This window comes from Sarcophilus harrisii, chromosome 3, assembly GCF_902635505.1.
Source record: "Sarcophilus harrisii chromosome 3, mSarHar1.11, whole genome shotgun sequence".
NCBI classification, from domain to species: domain Eukaryota; kingdom Metazoa; phylum Chordata; class Mammalia; order Dasyuromorphia; family Dasyuridae; genus Sarcophilus; species Sarcophilus harrisii.
This window is the reverse complement of record NC_045428.1, coordinates 361,773,265-361,794,471: the sequence shown is the minus strand read 5'-3', so window position 1 is coordinate 361,794,471 and position 21,207 is coordinate 361,773,265. Positions and strand designations below refer to the sequence as shown.

At 37.4% G+C, this 21,207-nt stretch overlaps 1 protein-coding gene and 1 long non-coding RNA gene across 3 annotated transcripts in view; one reads left to right on the top strand and one right to left on the bottom strand.

Moving 5' to 3' along the window:
* The window catches only part of LOC116422427, a 75,790-nt gene extending 56,675 nt beyond the window's left edge, over positions 1 to 19,115 (top strand). Inside the window, exon 4 of the long non-coding RNA XR_004233055.1 lies at positions 18,784 to 19,115. This is a non-coding gene — a long non-coding RNA (uncharacterized LOC116422427). The remainder of the gene's footprint in view (positions 1 to 18,783) is intronic.
* On the bottom strand, positions 1,529 to 20,953 carry SC5D (sterol-C5-desaturase). 2 transcript variants are annotated; one of them, XM_031960172.1, is made up of 5 exons: positions 20,652 to 20,953; positions 9,358 to 9,575; positions 7,871 to 8,003; positions 4,458 to 4,558; positions 1,529 to 3,317 (listed from the first exon to the last, which is right to left on the bottom strand). In XM_031960172.1, the coding sequence occupies exons 2-5, from the start codon at positions 9,565 to 9,567 to the stop codon at positions 2,862 to 2,864; spliced, it is 900 nt and encodes a 299-aa protein (XP_031816032.1). In that variant the 5' UTR covers positions 9,568 to 9,575; positions 20,652 to 20,953; the 3' UTR covers positions 1,529 to 2,861. The 2 variants fall into 2 exon arrangements, with proteins under 2 accessions (XP_031816032.1, XP_031816031.1); XM_031960171.1 differs by lacking the exon at positions 20,652 to 20,953 and adding an exon at positions 19,668 to 19,745 and having other exon boundaries at positions 1,728 to 3,317.
* Positions 20,954 to 21,207: the final 254 nt, after the last annotated feature.

Here is a 21,207-nt window from a genome sequence, read left to right as displayed (position 1 = left end):
TATTTAGCCTGTCTTGCTCAGTTTCCTTAATTGTAAAATGGGCCTAACAGCACCTACTTCCAAGAGTTGTTGTGAGGATCAAACGACATGTTTACAAGGCCTTTAGTCCAGTGTCTGGCACATAGAAGGTACTAAATAAATGCTTGCTCTCTTCTCACTCCTGCCTACTTCTTAGACTATAGTAGCTTCCTGTTGTGTCTTGTTCCTTTCCACATATGTCAAAAGTGATTTTCCCCCAAGTACAGGTTTGCTCATGTCCCCATTTTGTTCAATTTCAATGAATTCTTCTTACTTCTAGCATCAAATTCATATACTATTGCATATACTCTATGCTTCTGCCAAATTAACCTATTTGCTGTTCATGTCAAATATTACCCGATTCTGTATCTTTGCTCTGGATCCAGAATTCATTCCAAGTCTCTTTAATGTATTAGAATTTCTAATTCACTTCAAAAGTTTAAACCAAAAAAAAAAAAACTTTTACACAAAGCTTTTCCTCATCTTCCCTTCTCTCCCTGACCCATGCTCTCAAACTGCCACATATTTAGTATGTGCTTATGTCTACAGCATACAAAACTTTTCCTTCTATCCAAGTATTTCCTTTTCTTTCAAATATAGCTAGTGTCTTCTCTCCCTACCTTGAATTTATTCTGCATATATTTATATATAGGACCCCAAAAGGTATTATCAATTATGTTACAGGTCCTGATCCTCACAGCTCCTAGCCTCCCTCCCTCAAAAATGATTTATTGCTATTTTGTCTTGTATATCCTTATACAGATATCTGCTCCTCTAGTGGAATACAAAGTTCTTAAGAGCAAAGACCATTTCATTTCAAATCATTAGCATATAGTGGTATGTCAGGTAGACTGGCTATTCAGTCATTCAGTAGCATCTGACTCTTCCCGACCCTTTCTGGGATTTTCTTGGCAGCCATTGGAGTGGTTTTGCAATTTCCTTTCCCAGCTGAGGCAGCTGAGGTAAAGGTTTTGTGAGCCATCCAGGGTCAAAATACATGTCAAAAGCCAAATTTGAATTCGGGAAGGTCAGTCTTCCTGACTCCAGGCTCAGCACTCTGTCCATTATGCCACCTTGCCGCTTGATCTGGTACATAACAGGTGCTCAATAAATGTCTAAAATCCTCATAGAGTATTTCCAGGCCCTTTGCCATCCTGGTTGGTCTCCGGATATTTTGCAGTTTATCACTATTCTTAAAACTTGATACCCAGAATTAAACCCATACTCAAAATGTAGTCTAATAAAGGCAGATGCCTCACAAATTAGTGAATGCACAGTAGGAATATTAAGGTTACTGATCTTGCTTTAATGAGGAAATGATATTCCAATTATTAATTTGGAGAGTGCCAGACTTAACACAATTTTGACTACTTTTCCTTAACTGTGAAAAGATCTTTTTTAATCTAGTCATAGTTAGAGAATATTGAGGAAGAAACCATAACAGCTACACCACAGTTCTCTTACTCATTTCCCAACTCTGATTTGAAGGAAAGAATATAAATTTCATGAAGATTAAAACAAAACAAAGCTTCTCTAACCAAGCACAAAATTTTATGATTTATCCCAAATTCTGCTGCTCAAATAATAGCTAAGTAAACATTGAAAAAAATACAATCAAAATTGAATGCCTATGCATTTTAAACATTTGGCATCTGTGCACATCTTTAACATTTCATGCTGCTTATTCTTCAAATTTACACAAAAACCACAGAACTCCTAAGTCCTTGATGTTGTGAGAAAATTTAATTAGATGAGTTTGATGACAATGTATAATTTTTATTGACATTTATACAAATAGTTGCATAGAATGTTTTTGCAAACCATATTTATTTTACCATGCACAGTATTCACCTAAAACTTTTTTGGGGGAATGGCTTAATTGCAAAATCAATCTTCCACATTGGCTATTTATTTAGAATTTTTGTCCATTTTATAGAAAATTGCAGGTATGTAGCTTTGACACATATCAAAAGTGCAGTGCATCAATTTAATATAAAATTAGTACTGTCAAATATATATTCGGATAACAAATTTCACTTTTTTATAGTACATTCAGATTCAAGCATTAAATCAAAATGATTATTGTTTTAAATTTTTAAAAACACCTGAAAGTTTTATTTATGTCATCTTAAGCCTGGATGAGTCATATAAATAAAATCTGGGTAGTTTCAATTTAGGAAAAAAAAAAATTCTGTTTATTCACTTCACTGTAAAAGACAGAGTCCTATTAACTTTACTTATGGCACTATCCTCCAAAATGAATTTCCTTGGTATGGGAGGATGACAAATCTTGTTACACTGGCTATTAATTAGCTTACATTATTTAGTTGCCAATTTTAAATACCAGAATATGTAACTTCACAAAGACACTGCATGTAATCACCCCATTTTTTGATAGACCAATTAATATTGCCACAATAAGGCTTTCCTCCTTTAGATTAAAAGCTTTGTTATGATACTAAATTTTGTTTTTAAACAAAATTAGTCTTCCTCATTGAACAGCAGCATAAGGTACATTATATACAATCAACCCTGCTACCCTTTATCATTTTCTTTCTGTACATTTTTTGAGGCCCTATGATCATACCACAGCTTTTCCAGCAGGAAACAGATAGTTAAGAGAAACCTTAGTCCAATATCTAGTGTTGGAACTGTGGAGTCCATGTTTTGGTGTTCACAACATCCTGCTGGAATCCATCACCATGATCATATATATCACAGTTGCACTGAAAGTACAAACTCTTAAATGACAGAAGAGTTCAACTTGATGATATCCCTTGGCTGCTTGTTGAATAGGTTTTTCTTTACCAGATGTTGCTATTTAGCAGTGATTGGGCAACAATCTACTTAGTCTTTAAACTCTCTCCACTGAAAAACTGTTCATTCTTGCAACCATTTCCTGCATGGCCATTTAATTTTTCTTCAGTTATTGTCTTCAAATAATTTAGTGGTCCCTTGCCTTCAAAAGCAGAAGGATACTTAAAAGAGCCTCCAATTCTATCCCACAATGTGAAATATTGGCCATAGTTATAATCAAAGTACAGGTGGTGATCTGTGTGATGGGCTGAGCCATTAATAACTGCTTCTAAGCATTTTGGAACTCGGAAGTCACCATCATGAATGGAAATTGTCCAGACATTCACAAAGATGTACAGGCCTAAATAAACCACTTTGTGTAATGGAAAGATGAAAGGGTATATATGATAAGGCAGACTCTGAAGGAAGCCATCCATTGGGTGAAAAGCATGACTTGCAAATGGAGTAGTAATCTTCCAAACGTGATGAGGCTTATGTAAAAACTACAGAAAAGAAAAGGAAATCATTATCAAAACACAGTTTTATTCTGCAAAATACAATTTTTCATATTGAATACTTACAGATGAAAAGTACTTTAGAATATGACAAAAATGAAACCCAGGGTTAACTGACTTGCCCTAAACCATATAATATGAATTTAGATGTATAGGTAAAAATAATGCCTACCTGGAGAATCACTTTAAAAATTAATCCAAATTTAACACCCAAACTTTCAAATGAACAAATTTTATAAACTCTTAAAAAGGGCTATCTTAAAAGAATCCCTTTCTAGGGACCTGTATGTGCCAAAATGTTTGTGACAGCCCTGTTCATAGTGGCTAGAAACTAGAAAATGAATGGATGCCCATCAATTGGAGAATGGTTGGGTAAATTGTGGTATATGAATGTTATGGAATATTATTGTTCTGTAAGAAATGACCAGCAGGATGAATATAGAGGGGCTTGGAGAGACTTACATGAACTGATGCTAAGTGAAATGAGCAGAACCAGGAGATCATTATATACTTCAACAACGATACTGTATGAAGATGTATTCTGATGGAAGTGGATTTCTTTGACAAAGAGACCTAACTCAGTTTCAATTGATCAATGATGGACAGAAGCAGCTACACCCAAAGAAAGAACACTGGGAAATGAATGTAAACTCTGCATTTTTGTTTTTCTTCCTGGGTTATTTTTACCTTCTGAATCCAATTCTCCCTGTGCAACAAGAGAATTGTTCGGTTCTGCACACATATATTTTACCTAGGATATACTGCGACATATTTAACATATATAGGACTGCTTGCCATCTAGGGGAGGGGATAGAGGAAGAGAGAAGGGGAAAAATCGAACAGAAGTGAGTGCAAGGGATAATGTTGTAAAAAATTACCCTGGCATGGGTTCTGTCAAAAAAAAGTTATTAAAAAAAAAAAAAAGAAAAAAAAAAAAGAAAGAAAAAAGAATCCTTTTCTAGTACAACAAAAATTCATCCCCCCCCAAAAAACAAATGGGGTTTGTTAGAATCTATGGCCAATGAAGGATTAGCACTATGGAAAAATTTTGGAAATAATTATATATTTATTTATATAATAGTGAAGTAATGTCGTATTATTTTTCCACTTTGCTTAGAATAACTCTACCTTATATACAAGTTTATGATGAAGGCCCCGATGAATCCAGTAGATACCCATATCCGTAAAGAAGAGGAAGGACACCATACTAAAAATGACTCCAAGCCAACCTAGAATAATGGAGACAAAGAAAAGTAGCAGAATCAAATTTAGGCTCATTGTTTAGGATTAGAAATCACTTTTCAGATGTTCATCTCAGAACAAAATACAGAATTGAAATCTCATAAGACAACTGGCTAGTTTAGCTGACTCACTATAGTATAAAATAGTCTCCTTTCAATTTTCTAAAAAAATCATGATTATTTCTTCCCTTTTATTTATTTCGCTATTCCCTTTCTCTGGAGGAACGGAAATATATGACATTTCATACAAATCTACTCAAAGATGTAGAAATCTTTTGGATAAATACCTAATTATCTGACACTGATCTAAGGGTGCTATTTATTCTTGTCCATTCCCTTGTGCTCACTCATCTTTATGTCACTTTTATGTCTTTCCAATTTATTTTTCCTTTCTGTGAGCTTATCACACCATACCTAGATTATTATAATAACTTCTTTATAAGTCATCCTGTGTACTAATATTGTCAGATTAGTATGAAAAAAAAAAAAAAAAGGGAAAAACCAATACAACATTTCACTGAAGAACTTTGGACCCTTTCTTACTGACAACCAGATACATAAAATATTTTTCTCTATGACTTGGAGGAAGACTTGACGGCATACATAATTATCAAATATATAGAAAAACTGAAGCTGTAAAGTGGAAGACAAAAATTGTATTCCAAAAAAAGCCTTATAGGCTAAACCTCTTGGGGTTCCAGGGAATACAGTGGAGTGGGCAAATCTGAAACACTAGAGGGGACACTGGAGGAATAGGGCTGTAGTGAATGGGACCAAGAGTGTGGACAGTTAGGGACAAAGAATGGGGTTGGTACATCAATAACTGGGAGTTCAGAATCTATAAAGGGGAAGAGTAACGACTGAGGAGTGACTCCGTATAGAATATCAGTGAATGGAGAAAAGTCCAATAAGGCCTCAAGACCTAGTAGTGTTTAACTTGCCCTGAAGAAGGCTCTGTATGAGAGATAGGAGGAGTCTTCTGCTGGAGTGGCCATAAAAAGGCCTAATAAGGCACAGAAACCAAAAAGTGAATGATGCCGCATAGGCCCAGCAGAAACCAAGAGTCAGACACTGAAAGTCCAGGTGAAAAAGACCTGGGAGTTCAGGTGGTGCTGAAGATGGCCCCAAGAGCCTGGAGCCCAGTGGCCTTTCTCCTTCTCTGTGTTCATATGAAAAAGACCTAGGGAATTCAATGGAGTTTAAGCTCAATCTAAGTCAATTTTGCTGTTTGTCCTTTGTACTCGAAGAGCACCATGACATCAGGGAGGGGATGCCATAACATGCAAGTGAATTGGAATTCAGTGAGGAAGGGCTCTGCAATGTCACCTGCCTCACTTTCCTCTCCAGAGTCATCTGGGTCCAGTGGCCAGAAATAGATTAAAAGGACTGGAGATGGCCCTGAATGAAATGGAAGACCTGAACCTTTTTAAAAATAAGTTAATGCATGTATACTTATTTTGTATTTAATTTATACTTTAACATATTTAACATGTATTGGTCAACCTGCCATCTGGGGGAGAGGGTGGAGGGAAGGAAGGAAAAAATTGGAACAAAAGGTTTGGCAATTGGAACAAAAAGTCTGGCAATTGTCAATGCTGTAAAATTACCCATGCATATAACTTGTAAATAAAAAACTATAATTAAAAAAAAAAAACTACACCCTAAAAAAAAGTAAACAAATGACACGAAGAATCAAGAAAACATGAATCAGAACTCATTGCTGTAACAGAATTTACAAAAAGAGATTTAACAATTTTTTTCAAAGTTTGATGTCATAATCTTACCTATGCATACTTTATGGTATGACTGACAAGATGGTATTTATTTTTAGCTTCTTAAAGAGAAGCAGTATGTCCAAAATAGGCAAAGTGACAATCCCTAATCAGAACACATTCGGAGTGTGATATGTGTTCTGTTCTAGGTGCTATATTTCAATAGCTACTGAAAATGAAGGGCTCTAGAGAATGATAACCCAGACTGTTTAAAAACAAAAACAAAAACAAAAACTGTGTCCACATGAGTAACAAAGAAAGTAACTAGTGGTATGTGTGAAGAAAAGGAGGATCAAAGTGAACATAGTTACTGCCTTAAAATCTTTAAAGATTTGTTTTATAAAAGAAATGGACGACTTGTCCACTTGATTCCAAAAGACAAAACTAGAACCAATGGGAAATGTTATGGGGAGGCAAATCCCAGTTCAATATAAAGAACTTCTGAATGACTGAGGTATTAAACAATAGTTTGCATTGCCTTGCCACTAAAATAGTAAGATCTCTACCAATCAGTCAATAAACAAGCATTTACCAAGCACTTTGATACTGAGGATGTAAAAAACAAGAATGAAACCAAGAAGTATCAGCGGAGGTATTACAGCAAAGGCAGAATAAATCAGTTGGAAGAAGAGGAGATTCAAGTTCCAGAAAAGGGCTGAATTAGATAACCTTTGAAATATGTTCTAACTCAGATAATACCAATAAAATATAAACTCATAAAATATAAACACATTCAGGACACCCTAAGATATGGCCTCCATGTTTCTATAGCACTAAGCCCCTGCTGTAGCTGGGTAAGTTTGCTTGCTGTTCTGCCACTAAACCTTTGCTCACACTCTTTCATCTGTATAAAAAGGCTTCTCTTCTCCACTATATAAATCCTACTCATTCTTCAAAGCAGAGCTCAAAGCTTTTCATATCATTCCATTCTACTGTGATCTCTCCATCCCCTGAACTTTTAAGGGAAGTATTTTCCATACCTCTATTTTGGTAACTAAATCGAGTACTGCCTTGATAAAAGTTTTGCCATTTTTTTTACGTACCCCTCACCAACTACATAGATTATAAGGTTCTCATGGCAGACACTGTCCCTCAATTTTTTTCCATTATCTCATATAATATATATATGATTTGCTTTTTGCCAGTGCTGTTGCTAATATTTTTATTTCTCATAATTTTATATGCAAAATATCTAGATTAACATACTCTGCTCAAATTTAATTGAACAGAAGTGCTTTTAGACCCTTTCACCCAAGAATCATGTCTCTTTAAACAACTAAACTATGCAACTGCTAAATTTTTATTTTCTTTCTAAACAGTACTATTTAGAAAGACAATAAAAATTTAGCAAAAATTCTATATAGTATATCTGCATTGCCCTGGGTATATTTTCCTTTTAAAGTATTTCAGATTTGGTGAACTTTACCTTTTTTGGAATTAATAAATGTTATGCTAAGAATGCAATTTAAGTTTTAAAAGACATTATATTCAGATTCTCTTTTCCTGGACACTTAAATTGTTTACTTACCATATGCTGAATCTTCTATGTTGTCATACAGTTTGCTGTAACCTCTGACCTCTGCCAGAAACAATAAAACTGTGGGAATACTTATCCATGGCAGTGCTTGGACAGTATACTTAATCTCTCGACATACTTGGTTCTGAAATTTAGATTTTAAATAACAAAATTGGACCCATTATTTTCAATGTTCATAATCTAAAGTAATATAGTAATCTAATCCTATAAAATAAATGGTACCAAGGAGAATGGTGGGAAAATGCCACCTTTTATAATAAGCATTAAATTTCTGGTGGCAAAAAGAAACAGATATAATTACTTCTATTTGTGATTTAAGTATCCATCTTTTAGTATCATTGTATTTATTTTTAGCCCAACCCATTTTATATTAAACTTTAATGTTAGAGAGAGAGTATGTGCGCGTGTATGTGTATGTATGAGAGAGAGAGAAAATGGAAAAGGAGAAATAAAGGAGAAGAAACAGTGGGAGAAACAAAGAGGTAGAAAGAGAAAGATGTTACCCCGCCCAAAGAAAGGACATTTCCTTAATGTATGTGTCTCCTAATTCTAATTTCTCAAAGACATTCCCTTCCTTAAAATATCTCTACTAGACACTGCCATTTCAGGAATGTTGAATGATACAGTCAAAATTTTCCTTCCACCAGCTTCCCTATACCACTCCTTAATATTTGGAATTCTAATTGTAGTAAATGAGAACAAAAAAAGTGCTAATAGGAAAGTGATTAAAAGCCATTCTAAAAATTCCAAATTCTATAGGCAGCTGATAATAGAGTAGACAGAGCACCAGGCCTGGAGTCATGAAGTTATTGCTCTGTCATTTCACTTGGGTATAGACTCTTCATGACTCTATTTGGGGTTTCTTAGCAGACATGCCGGAGTAGCTTACTGTTTCCTTCTCTAGCTCATTTTACAGATGAGGAAACTGAGTCATACAGGGTAAAGTGACTTGCCCAAGGTCACAAGACTAGTATCTGAGGCTGGTTTTCTTGACTTCAGAACTGGCATTATACCCACTTTACCACCTCACTATTCCAGGCAAAAAGACCAGTTCAAATCTGACCTTGGACACTTATTAGTTATGTGTCACTGGACCTATCTTCCTCATATGTAAATGAGGTTAATAATATCTACTTCCAAAGGTTACAGTGAGGAGCAAGTGAGATAACTGCAAACTCTGCAAACTTTAAAGCACCTTATAAGGCTATTAATAATAATAATAGTAATAAAAAAATTAGTCTATTCCCTCTGTTTTGCTTAAGGATAAGAACATGATTAGTTTGTGAAAGTCACCTCTGTTTACACCTTACTAATTAAGCTTTTAGAATCCTTTGACCATATCCACTGCAATGTTTTAGTCTAGTTTAAAATAAAAGTATATTCATTCATAGGCAAGAAACAATCAATTTAATCTAATCCCCATTCCTATTCCCATGCTTTAAATGATATACAGAATAAAGGAAACATGAACTGCTTACCTCTAAAAAAAGTGGATGTTTCTTCAATGAGTGATCAAAGATAAAATAATAGCTCAGAGTTGCAAAAAAGAAATATAAAATGTAAGCACCAAGATTTGTTACAACTAGAAGACTGATAGATTGTCGGATGATTTCATTCTCTGGCCATGTACTTGGATATACATATGGCGTGAAAAAATAATAATCTGCAACATTCAGTACAAGATCCATCGTGACACCTGAATGACACAGATAAAAAGGTTTGTGTTTTATTTAAGAATCATTAGAATACTTGATAACTTTTATAAACATCTCAAACACAGAATTTGTACTAGAGTTTTTGCAGCTCAAGAAATTGAATTTAAATTCATGACACTGAATTCAGAGACCTTTCTTCCTAGGCTAGCACACTCTTCCTAAGCCTGAGTTCCAATGATGGAGTCTCCCAAGCTTCAGTGGTGGGTACTGATTTTAGAAGCACAATATCTGAAGGCAAAGGCTGTGGTTTTAAAAACAATGCTTTTGGATCAAAGACCCCAGTGGTGCTATGGCTAGTCAGTTACAAGATCTAGGGGCAGGGAAGTCACCTCTCCTTACTAGGGTAGGAACAAAGACATGTATGCAGTGACCCATGTTTCCTAAGAGAATTAATATTATAAATGATATTAAATTTTGTAGTACTAGAGTACTATCATTCAGGTACATTATGAGAAATTGCTTTTAAACAAACTACAGGCACCTAAATTTTAAACATTCAACTCACAAAAGAACTTTGGAATAATAACCTTTTCGTAAGTTAGTGACTGTTGATACTTTTGATTCACTCCTTTGAGAAGTTTCTACTTGATACTATATAAATGAATACAAAACCATGGATTCTGTGCATAAAATAACCAGACTCTAAAACTGATTTTATTTAAAACAATATATGCCATCACAATGCTAATGCTAATCTACAGCCCTTTCCTAGTTCTTTGTGTATCAATTGAAATGTCAGTGTGGGGAAAGTTATTGGACTATTCAAAATCTGTCAGTTACTTCATATTTCCACAAATATGACAATCTTAACATAAATCTTCATATTGATTTCAAACACCCAATGCTCCTCCCATAGTGCAGCATACATAAACGTCACTCAAGTATTATATAATGGTAATTTTCATAATGAACTGGGAAAATCAGGTGCTGCCAAATTTATGGCTCACAATCTTGATAAAACCTGAAAATGTGCTGTTAACTAAATTTAACCATAAACCTCCTATTGCTATGCAAAGCTAGTTTATGAGTTGTTCTTTTTACAGGGAAAGAAATGTTTAAAACTAATTCATTACCTCCCTTCCCCCTCCATACCTGACTTAACTCCTTTTCCTCTTCATTTCCACTGATAACACCACTATCCATTCATTTACCCAGGATCAAAAACCTGTCTCACCTTTGCTTCTTTCCTTTCTCTTCAAATTTATTCAGTAAGCAGTAATATCCCATTTTCTTTCTACTTCAAGGATCTGTAACATGGGTTGCTTTGTTAATACAGATTAAACCCCTCTATTACCTTGGAGATAGTCTTTGCTTGTTGCTATGGCTAGAAAATTCATCACCTAGCAAACAATCCACCGATGGATCTCTCTCCAAAATTAAGCTTGGCTGATCTAACAGACACGTAAAGTTATCTTTGAGCCCACATAAAAGGCTTCTGACAGAAACATTCTTGTTCTATACCCTACCACTTGTCCTCATACTTTGGGCATTAATTACACCCTTGATAAGGCTTACCTTTTTCTTAGTCACAGAGCTATCAACTCAAATAATATAAGGAATTTAATTACTACACTTCAGCTACATTCAAGAATCACTCTTTGGATTTTGCCATAGGCCAAAACGGTTCCCCCTCTATAATCTTAAATCAGATACTTCATTATCAGCTCATAATCTCCTGATCTACCTCATACCTATGTATCATCATTTATCTTTCTGTTTCATACTTTTAAATATTCATCCTCACAATGACTTTCAGTCCTTCCAACTCTATTTTGAACCATTTCTCCTGTCCTAATCTTACCTTCCATTTAGTCTTAACCTTACAGTTAACCAAGTCAACTAAACACTATTCTCCATTACTGTTCACTTGTCTTATATTCACACTCTTTTTATCTTCAATTTCAGGGAACCACTTTGTTATTACTTTTTGTGCTGCTAGAGAATAAAGTCACAACTATATTGCCTGGATTCACTACAAATGGTTAATATCAACTCAACTCAGTCCATGCTATTGCATGGGAAACCTGCCATTCCATCTTATTCCCCAAAGTTAGTTTTCTCAAGTTCCCAAATCCAACCTTTTCCCACTTACTTTCAGTAGACACACATTCCCTCTTCTCATTACTTAACCTTCCAAAGTTGTATAACTCACCGCTTTCAGTCTTGCAATCCAATTTCTGTCCCAACAGTTTCTTTGGAATCTACTTTTAATATTCACAACCTCTTTACTACCAAATTCTATGGCATTAAAAAAATTCCTCATGTTCTTATACATTCTCTGTAATTATTGACACTAGACAAATGTTGTCAAAACTCAAAACAAAAGCCAACATATGGTGTATACACAAGAATCTCTGTGGGCTGCATATGGGCTTAGAAAACCACATATTATCTGTTAATGATTTAGTTAAATATTTCCTAGTTACATTTTAATCTAGTTTGGGCTGCAGTCAAGAATGTTATGGGCCACATGTAGATATAAAATTCCTTTCTTTAACTTCACTAATTGTTGGATTTCCATTATTGGCCTCATCCTCCTGTTTCTTGAACGTATCTTCTAAGGTTTGGTCTTTAGCTTCCTTTTCTAAATATACACTACCCTGGTCCTAAAACACACTTATAGCTTCAGTTATATATGCTGAAGACTCCTTTCAACTCTATATACACACAAGGTCCTTGCCAAAATTCTAGTCCTTTAACATCAAATATCTACTGGACATCTTAATATCCTTGCCAGCACTCCCAATTTAATCAGCCCAAAATTAATCTATGAAATCTGCCCTTACCATTATCACACGTTTCTTTTGATGGTACTTCTATTTGGACTCACTCAGGAAATAGCAAACCACTCATTTTTTTTCCTTCTCAAATTAAACTTGTAGTTTTATTCACATTTGACTTTTAACAAATGTGTCTGAGAGAAAGCCAAAAGGAAGAGGGGGGCTTACAAACTCTAGGGTTCTTCTGAATGTCTGAGGGAGTGAGCTCTACCCATGCTGGTTCCTTTTCCCACTAAAGAGTTGGGGTGAGGATCTGGTTTCATGAAGGAGGAAGTGGTGCTAGGTGGGGATACAAGATAGGGAGAGGAAACTAAGGATTTGTGCCAGAATCCAGAATTTTCTACTTTCAGGTTGAATAATAAACTTTGGTAATCATTTTTCATTCTTTGATCTGCTTCTCAATCATCTTTCAAGTCCTGATATTCTACTTCTCCTTTCTTTTCCATTCCATTCCCACTGTTACCACCAAGTTTAGGCCATCACCACGTTACACATAAGCTATAGGTCTCCCGATTGCCAATCCTAGTTCCAGTCTTTCTTCTTCCCAAATCATCTTTAATGCAATCCTTCTATTGAACATCTGATTATATTAGTCATATACTCAGAACCTTCAGTATCTTAGTATCAACAGAAGAAATTATAAACTCATCTTTGATATTCAAGGTGCTACAGAATCTAGGCCCAATAGACTTTTCCAGATTTTTTTAATCTGACACTCTTAAATTTCTCCTTGAAATAATCTCCTTTATCTAGGGTAGACACTTTCTCTCCCCAGATTTAAAAAGAGATATAAAAATTTCTCTCTTCCTTAAAGTTACACATCTTTTTTTTTTTTTTCCCTGAGGCAATTGGGATTAAGTGACTTGCCCAGAGTCACACAAGTAGGAAATGTTAAGTTTCTGAGGCTTTTGAACTCAGGTCCTCTTGACTTCAGGCCTGGTGCTCTATCTACTGCTAAGTTGCAAGTCTTGTTCCACCTCATCAATCTCAACTGATTCTTCCTAACTGAAAGTGATCTTTCCCTCACATTTTTCATAGCAATTTATTTGGAACTCTTCCCTTGTTCTTAGTGAATTGTTTTATAACATAGCTATCTGCATAAATGCTTTATTTCCTCTTGTAGGCTGCAAAGCTTAAGATTTAGTATCTATGATTGCACCTTACTATTCAGTCAACATGCACTTACGAAGCACCTACAAAGTGTCAAAGTATTGTGCCAAGTGCTGTGAATATAAAGTTTACAATCTATGATTAAGCAAACAAAAACATACAAATAGACCAAAAGCAGGATAAACAGGAAAATATTAATAAAGGGAAGACAATGAAATTAAGAGGGATTAGGAAAGACTTCCTGGAGTAAATAGCATTTTTGTTGGTTCTTGAAGGAAGTAAAGATGAGGAGAAAACATTCCAGTTATGGGGCACTTCTAGAGGAAAAAAAATCAGAGTTAAGAAATAGTATGTGTTGATGAATATAAACAACAATGTCAAGTAGATCACAATACATGAGTCATGAGAAGGATAAAGTGTAAGAAAACTAGAATAGAAAGGGGCCAAGTTATTAAGACACTGAATTCTGTACAGATTCTGTATTTAATCTTGTAGATGACTGGGGAAACACTGGAGTCTGAGGTGGGGATACAGTGTTGACATGATTGGACTGCCATTTTAAGAAAGTTTCTTTGGAGTAGGGAGATTTGTAGCAAGCAGATCCACCAGCAGGTTTTTATAATTTAGATATAGGGGTGATTAGAGCCTGCACCAGGGTGGTGACAATATCAAAGGAGAGGATTACATTCAGAGATGTTAAAAAGGTGAAATCAAACTACCTTGGGGTAAGAGATTGAACTGGGGAATGAAAGATAGTGAGGAACTGAAAAAGACACCCTAGAGGGTAGTAATGCTCTTGACTATAATAAGGAAGTTTGGAAAGGTTTAGAAGAGTTCCCTTCTGGATATTTGAGTTAAGACATCTAGTTTAAGAGAAAACATTTGATAAAGGCCTCATTTCCAAAATAGAGAACTGACTCAAATTTATAAGAAATCAAGCCATTCTCCAATTGATAGTCAAAGGATATGAACAATTTTCAGATAAAGAAATTGAAACTATTTCTAGTCATATAAAAAGGTGCCCCAAATCACTATTGATAAAAGAAATGCAAATTAAGAAAACTCTGAGATACCTCTCAGATTGGTTAAGATGACAGGAAAAAATAATGACCAATGTTGGAGGGGATATGGGAAAACTGGGGCACTGATACATTGTTAGTGGAATAGTGAATGCATCCAAACATTCTGGAGCAATTTGGAACTATACTCAAAAAGTTATCAAACTGTGCATACGCTTTGATCTAGCAGTGTTATTATGGACTTATATCCCAAAGAGATCTTAAAGAAGGAAAATGGGCCCACATGTGCAAAAATATTTGTGGCAGCCCTCTTTGTAGTGGCAAGAAACTGGAAACTGAGTAGATGCCCATCAATTGGAGAATGGCTGAATAAATTGTGACATATGAATGTTATGGAATATTATTTTCTGTAAGAAATGACCAGCAGGATGATTTCAGAGAGTCCTGAAAAGACTTACACGAACTAATGCTAAGTGAAATGAACAGAACCAGGAGATCATTATACATGGCAACAAGACTATACAAAGATCAGTTCTGATGGACATGGTTCTCTTCAACAATGAGATGATTCAAACCTGTTCTAATTGTTCAGTGATGAAGAGAGTCATCTACATCTGAGAGAACTATGGGAAATGAGTGTGGACCACAACAAAGCATTTTCATTCTTTCTATTATTGTTTACTTGCATTTTTGCTTTCCTTCTCAGGTTTTTTCTTTCTTTCTAGATCTGATTTTTCTTGTGCGGCAAGATAACTATATAAATATTTATACATATATTGGATTTAACATATTTCTCCCATGTTTAACATATACTGGACTACCTGCCATCTAGGGGAGGAGGTAGGGGAAAAGAGGGGAAAATTTGGAACAGGTTTTGCAAGGGTCAATGTTGAAAAATTACCCATGCATATGTTTTATAAATAAAAAGCTATAATAACATTTTTTTAAAAAAGACATCTAGTTCAAAATGTCTGAAAGTCAACTTTAGATGGAAAACTCGTTGAATAGGAAGATTGAAGAATCATCAGCAAAGAAATAATTAAATCCACAAGAGCTGATGAAATTACCAAGTAGTAAAGAATTCTGTGGAACACTCAGTAGGCATGACTGGGATGAGGATCCAGAAAAGTAGACTGAGAATAGTCAAGAGATCGGAGAACAAGGAGAGAATGCTATCTCCCCAAAACAGAGAGTAACATTTAGAAAAAGGTAATTGACACTGCCAAGGGCTATATATGGAGAGATCAGGAAAACTAGGGACTGAGGAATGGCTATTGGATTTGTCAATTAGGAGAGATCACTGGCAACTTTGGAAAGAGAAATTTCAATTGAATGTTCAGAAGCTGGACTGTAACAAGTTAAGAGTGAAAGGGGATACCCTATTTTAGATGACTTGTTAAAGGATTTTACGCACAACGAGCAAGAAACATAGAATGATAGTTAGCTGGGACGGAAGGATCAAATGAAGGTTTCTTAAAGGTCGAGGATATATGGATATGTTAGCAGACATCAGGGAAGGAACCGGCAGACAGAGACTGAAATAAGTGAAAGAATGGAATGACAGTGGGATCAATCTCTTGGATAGAATTGGACTGATTGTGCAGAAAGAAGGGATTGTTGTCTTAGCAAAAAGTAGAGCCATATGTTTACATAAGAAGGGATGATGGAGGAGATAGTAGCAGAAGAAATATGAATGATATAAGGAGATATCTGAGAATAGCTTCATTTTTTCCCCCAGTAACAAAGGAGGCAAAGTTTTAAGGTTTCAAAAGAAAACTCATTAGGTTATTAGATAAACTAATCCTTTGTCATATATCTATTCATTTACCTGGATTGAAACCTATTGAGTAAGTAACCTGCTTCAAAATTCAATTCCTCAAACAGTTTTAAAACTAAGCAGTGTGAAGTAATGTATCAAGTACTGGGTATACAAAAAAAAAAAAAAAAAAAAAAAAAAAAAAAAAAAAAAAAAAAAAAAAAAAAAAAAAAAAAAAAAAAAAAGAGAGAGAGAGAGAGAGAATCTCTGCCCTAAAGGAATTTATATTCCACTGTGTTATTATACAGATAATAATGCAATGCAAATTGAGGAGAAGAGAGGAAGCACTAATAACAAGAGTTAACAGGAAAGGCTGAGAGCTTCCTTCAAGGCTCAAATTGGTAACTAAGATATCTTAGGCTTAGAATGTCCTTACCTGTAAAATGGGGATAATCAGGTTCAAGTGAAATAATGAATGCTGTTATAATTGAAAATTAAGGTAAACCAAGACACAAAGTTCCAAGCATATTCAATTTATTGGTAAAACAATAAATTACCAAAGAGGTCTCGATTTCTCACCGTCAGCCAAAAAGCCACAAGACCGGGCTTACTAGCTTTTAATGTAGTTTTGGGAAGTATGTGAGAAGAACAGTTAGTATCACAGATGGAAAACAATACAGGAATGGCTACAAAGGCTTCTGAAGTAGCAGAGATGGCCAACAAATAAATAAATAAGATTGGCTGGATATTTGGGACCAGTTATCAAGATTCACTGATAAAAGTCCCTCTGCTCTTTAGCTGAAGAGAAATAATAGACTTCTTGTTACCCACCAAAATTCTGTAAAACTTGTAAGGTAACAAATCTTCCTTAAGTATTCATGGATATGCAAGGCTTTTAAAACATTTTTTTTTAATTAAAGTAATTTATGATAGGACAAATGAATTTAAACTGAGTGAGGAAAAAACTTCTGAACTTAAAGACAAGCAGCTACAGAAGAGAATTACAGAATATCCTGAATAATATTTAAAAAACAAAATCATTACTTGGTTTTCTTAATGTGCAAGGATCTTGTTATTCAGTCCTCTCAGCCTTTTTGCGACCCCATTTCGGGTTTTCACTGAAGTAGTTTGCCATTTTTTTCCAGCTCATTTTACAGATGAGGAAATTGAGGTAAATGGAGTTAAGTGACTTGCTCAGAGTCCCCAAGCTATTAAGTTTCTGAGACCAAATTTGAACTCAGAATATGGTCTTAATGAGGAATGAGACTTCCTGACTCCAGGCCTGCCTCTCTATCCACTGAGCCACCTAACTAAGCCAAGGGTTTTACAAGTTTTAAGAGCCCAATATAAGCGCTAGCTACTATTATTGCTTTTTAAAATGAAGTAATGTTTTGCTAATTATTCCCTGTTCACAAATCCTTGCCTTCTACAGGCATTCATAAATTCTACTACTCTGAAACAAACGTAGTCCAACAGAGGAGAAAGTGTTTTCTGTTCATTGCAGAGGGTTTTTATACTCTCAGGAGAGTTGAAATCAATCTTGTACAAAAAAACACTGGGAAATGAATGTAAACTGTTTGCATTCTTGTTTTTCTTCCCGGGTTATTTCTACCTTCTGAATCCAATTCTCCCTGTGCAACAAGAAAACTGTTTGGATCTGCACACATACATTGTATCTAGGATATACTAGGACATATTCAACAGATATAAGACTGCTTGCCATCTAGGGGAAGGGTTGGAGGGAGAAAAGGGAAAAGTCGGAACAGAAGTGAATGCCAGGGATAATGTTGTAAAAAAATTACCCTGGCAGGTGTTCTGTCAATAAAATGTTACATTAAAAAAAAAAAAAAAAAAAAAAAGAAATCAAGCTTGTACAATAAATATCTAAATATGTTCTGTAGAGCTAAGGCTAGACTTCGATAAATAAAATTTTTTAGCTAACTTGATTAGCATAATACGTGTATTCTTCTCTATCTCCTTTCTAGCTCCAAGTCTAACATTCTATCAATTCTAATGACACTAAATATATACACGTGTATATAAAAATATATATGCACACATACTATGTAAATATACTGAGACACAGCTGAGCTGTAATGGATAAGGGAGCTAGCCTCAAAACCAGGAAGTTGAAATCTTTTTTTGTCCCATACAAGGAAAACCAGTTAAGCTCTTTTTGCTTAAAGAAATTCCTTTAAACATAAAAGTGCTCACTGGCAGGAGTAGTGGGAATTTCTCCATTGGGTAGTTCCCTACAGTAAGGAATCTAGTCCATGTATATATAAATATATATATATATATATATATATATATATATATACACACACACACACATACACACAAGCATAAATATATATATACATACATATAAACGTGTATGTATATATATTTTTTCAAAGATAGCTCATTTTCTATTTCTCACATATTTTCTCACGACTTTTTCTTTTAATAAAATAGTGCTTGTGGAAAAAATCAACTTTACCAACAAAAGCTGCTCATGTTAAAATGTGATTTTTATTTGCAGTTTTGCATCAACTCCTAATGACTATGGATTTACTCGGGACCTTAAGACCAGAACTTTTCCAGAAAGCCAGCAAATACCCCCTCAATTTTTACTTTTACTTTTTGTACTTAATAATTCAATCCAATAAACATTAAGAGCTCATTACGTGCCAGGTACTGTGTTAAGCTTTGTTATCGAATACATATAGGTATTCTAAAGAGCGTGTACATCACACAAGGGACATTGGGTATTTAACCTATGTATTTTTAACGCAAATGTAACTATGATAATGGTCTTCCTTTGAAAAGCTCAGCAAACTGGGCAGCCCAGCCCACAAGACTCCCCGGAGCGTTTTCTGGTCCCAGGTGTCTGAGGGGGTGAGGGGGCGGGGGAGGGCTTCTGAGGCAACCTTTCCCCAGGCGCGGTCTTCCACCCAGCTCCGCCAGACGCTCGCAGCGCCCAGCCAAACTTGAGCCGCCGGTACTGGGCGGTTGTCATTTTTCTCCCGCTTTCCCCGGGTAGATGAGAGCAGAGGAACCAACCGCCTCGGCCCCGCCCCCACCCCGGGAGGAGGAGAGAGCGGTCCGGGGGCTCTCTGGAAACCCTTTCTCCATCCCGCCCCGACAGGTAGCGGAGGCGGCTCCAATGCCCAGCACCCCCCACGCCAGGTCTGGAGGGCGAGACCGCCGGGGCTCCCCGCTCCCTCCAGTGTCCGGGCGGGGAGGACTTTAAATCAGGAGAACCTCCGCCCGGCGTCACCCCCCTCCCCCCCCCAGAGGAGCGGCTCTCCCCTCCCGCTCGGAAACCCCCCCCAGCTCGTTCCCCAGTTTTCTGCAGGTCCCCCTTCCCAACGCCCCGGCCGCCGACCCCGCCCCTGCGCCAGGGGCACACACCTAAACCCGCACCTTCCCCCTCCAGAGGGGTCCTGGCCGCCGCCGCCGCCGCCGCCTCCCGACCTCGTCTGCCTCCCTCGCGCAGTCGGGCGTCGTCAGCAGCCGCTGCCGCACATCCGCGCTCAAGTCGCCCGCCGCTAGGCCGCCCACTAGCCTCGGTTACCCGGGAGCCGGGGAGGAGGGCGAGGAGAGGGGCGGCGCCAGGAGCGGGAGGCAGCGAGGCGCCGGCCAATCAGGGGAAGGGGGCATGGGCTGATATGACGGCGAATCGCGCGACCACTGGGAGGGAGGCTATTGGCGTCATGTGACGCTCGCGCCCTGGGCCCCGTCCGTAGGCTCTCCGGCCGTTGGCACAGGCGATGGAAGGGGCGGAGCCTCGCTCCTTTGGTACCCATCCTGAGGACCTGTTCCCCGTCGCCGCTCTCCGCCTCTCCCAGGCCTCACGTAGCCAAAATTTGGGCCGGAAAAGCTGGGAGAACTTCCCTACGCCGGTCACCTTTGACCTGGGAAAGCCGTGAGTGGCGGACCCCGCCTTCTCCCCGCCGCTGCTCTGAGGGCGGGGGAGAGCGCCAGAGTTGTCCTCCCGTCTGGATGCCAGGCGCTTCCCCCTAACTGGGTGACCTAGTTTACTCCCGCAGGGTCTCTCGGTTCCCCTTATGTAAATGAACTCCTTCATTTACATAGAAATGTATGTAAATACATTTTACATAGAAAGGTAAAATTTCTAGAATTTTTAGAAAGTGTGCTCCGTAACCCTTTCAGAGAGTCTGCACACTCAAAATCACTTTCTATTTCTAATGGGGTAAATAGAACCCACCTAAACAAAGCCTTTTGGGGCAGATCCGCGGTCATTTTTCAATAGTATAAAGATACGGAGAACAAAAGTTTTAAGAACTACCTGTGAGATCCCTTCCAGCCACAGCACATCCGTCCTTTAGGCTTCCCCCGCCCCTTCCCCTTTTAGCGCAGTTTTACATTTTAAGTCCCCCTCCTTACTTGTCAAACCGGCATCCCCTAAGCCTGGATAGTTCTGCGCCCGGTATTCTGGAAGGCAACCAGGAAACTCCACAAGTGGAAGGAAAAACCCTCCCGGGTTTGGGACTTAAGTTTAAGTCCTTCCTAAGCAGCCCACTTCCTCCTTGCTCCTGGTGCAAGGGCGTCTATACTCTTGCTCGCAGCTCTCTCACTCATCTATCTGTCCCTGACTCCTGGCTTCCCTTTAACTTTCAGCGGAGAGTTCTACCTTCTGCAGGAGACTTCCCCCAAGCCTCCTCCATATAAATGCCTTCCCTCCGAAGCCACACCCAATTTATCCTGTCTTCCTCTCGTCCGCGCCTAGGTTTGGGTTTTAGTTTTTCCGGGGAACCCGGTCTCTCCTGTCACCCCGAGCTCCCGAACGTAGATGCTGGGATGTCTCTCTGCTTTCTTTTTGCACCGTGCCCGGCGCTTGTTAAGTACTACTTGACTGAGTGACTGCTAGTTGCTGAGGAGACTGAAGACGATCGGCCTCCCCCAGCCCCTGCCCTCAAAGAGCTTGTATTTCTATGTTACG

What these genes read in the sequence shown, in the direction of transcription:
- SC5D (XM_031960172.1), bottom strand. Translation starts at nt 9,567, where the DNA reads ATGGATCTTGTACTGAATGTTGCAGATTATTATTTTTTCACGCCATAT. An exon ending in AACATCCACTTTTTTTAGAG is followed by an intron (nt 8,004 to 9,357) that starts GTAAGCAGTTCA and finishes TCTAAATTTCAG; the next exon opens with AACCAAGTATGTCGAGAGAT. An exon ending in ATCATAAACTTGTATATAAG is followed by an intron (nt 3,318 to 4,457) that starts GTAGAGTTATTC and finishes TCTTTTCTGTAG; the next exon opens with TTTTTACATAAGCCTCATCA.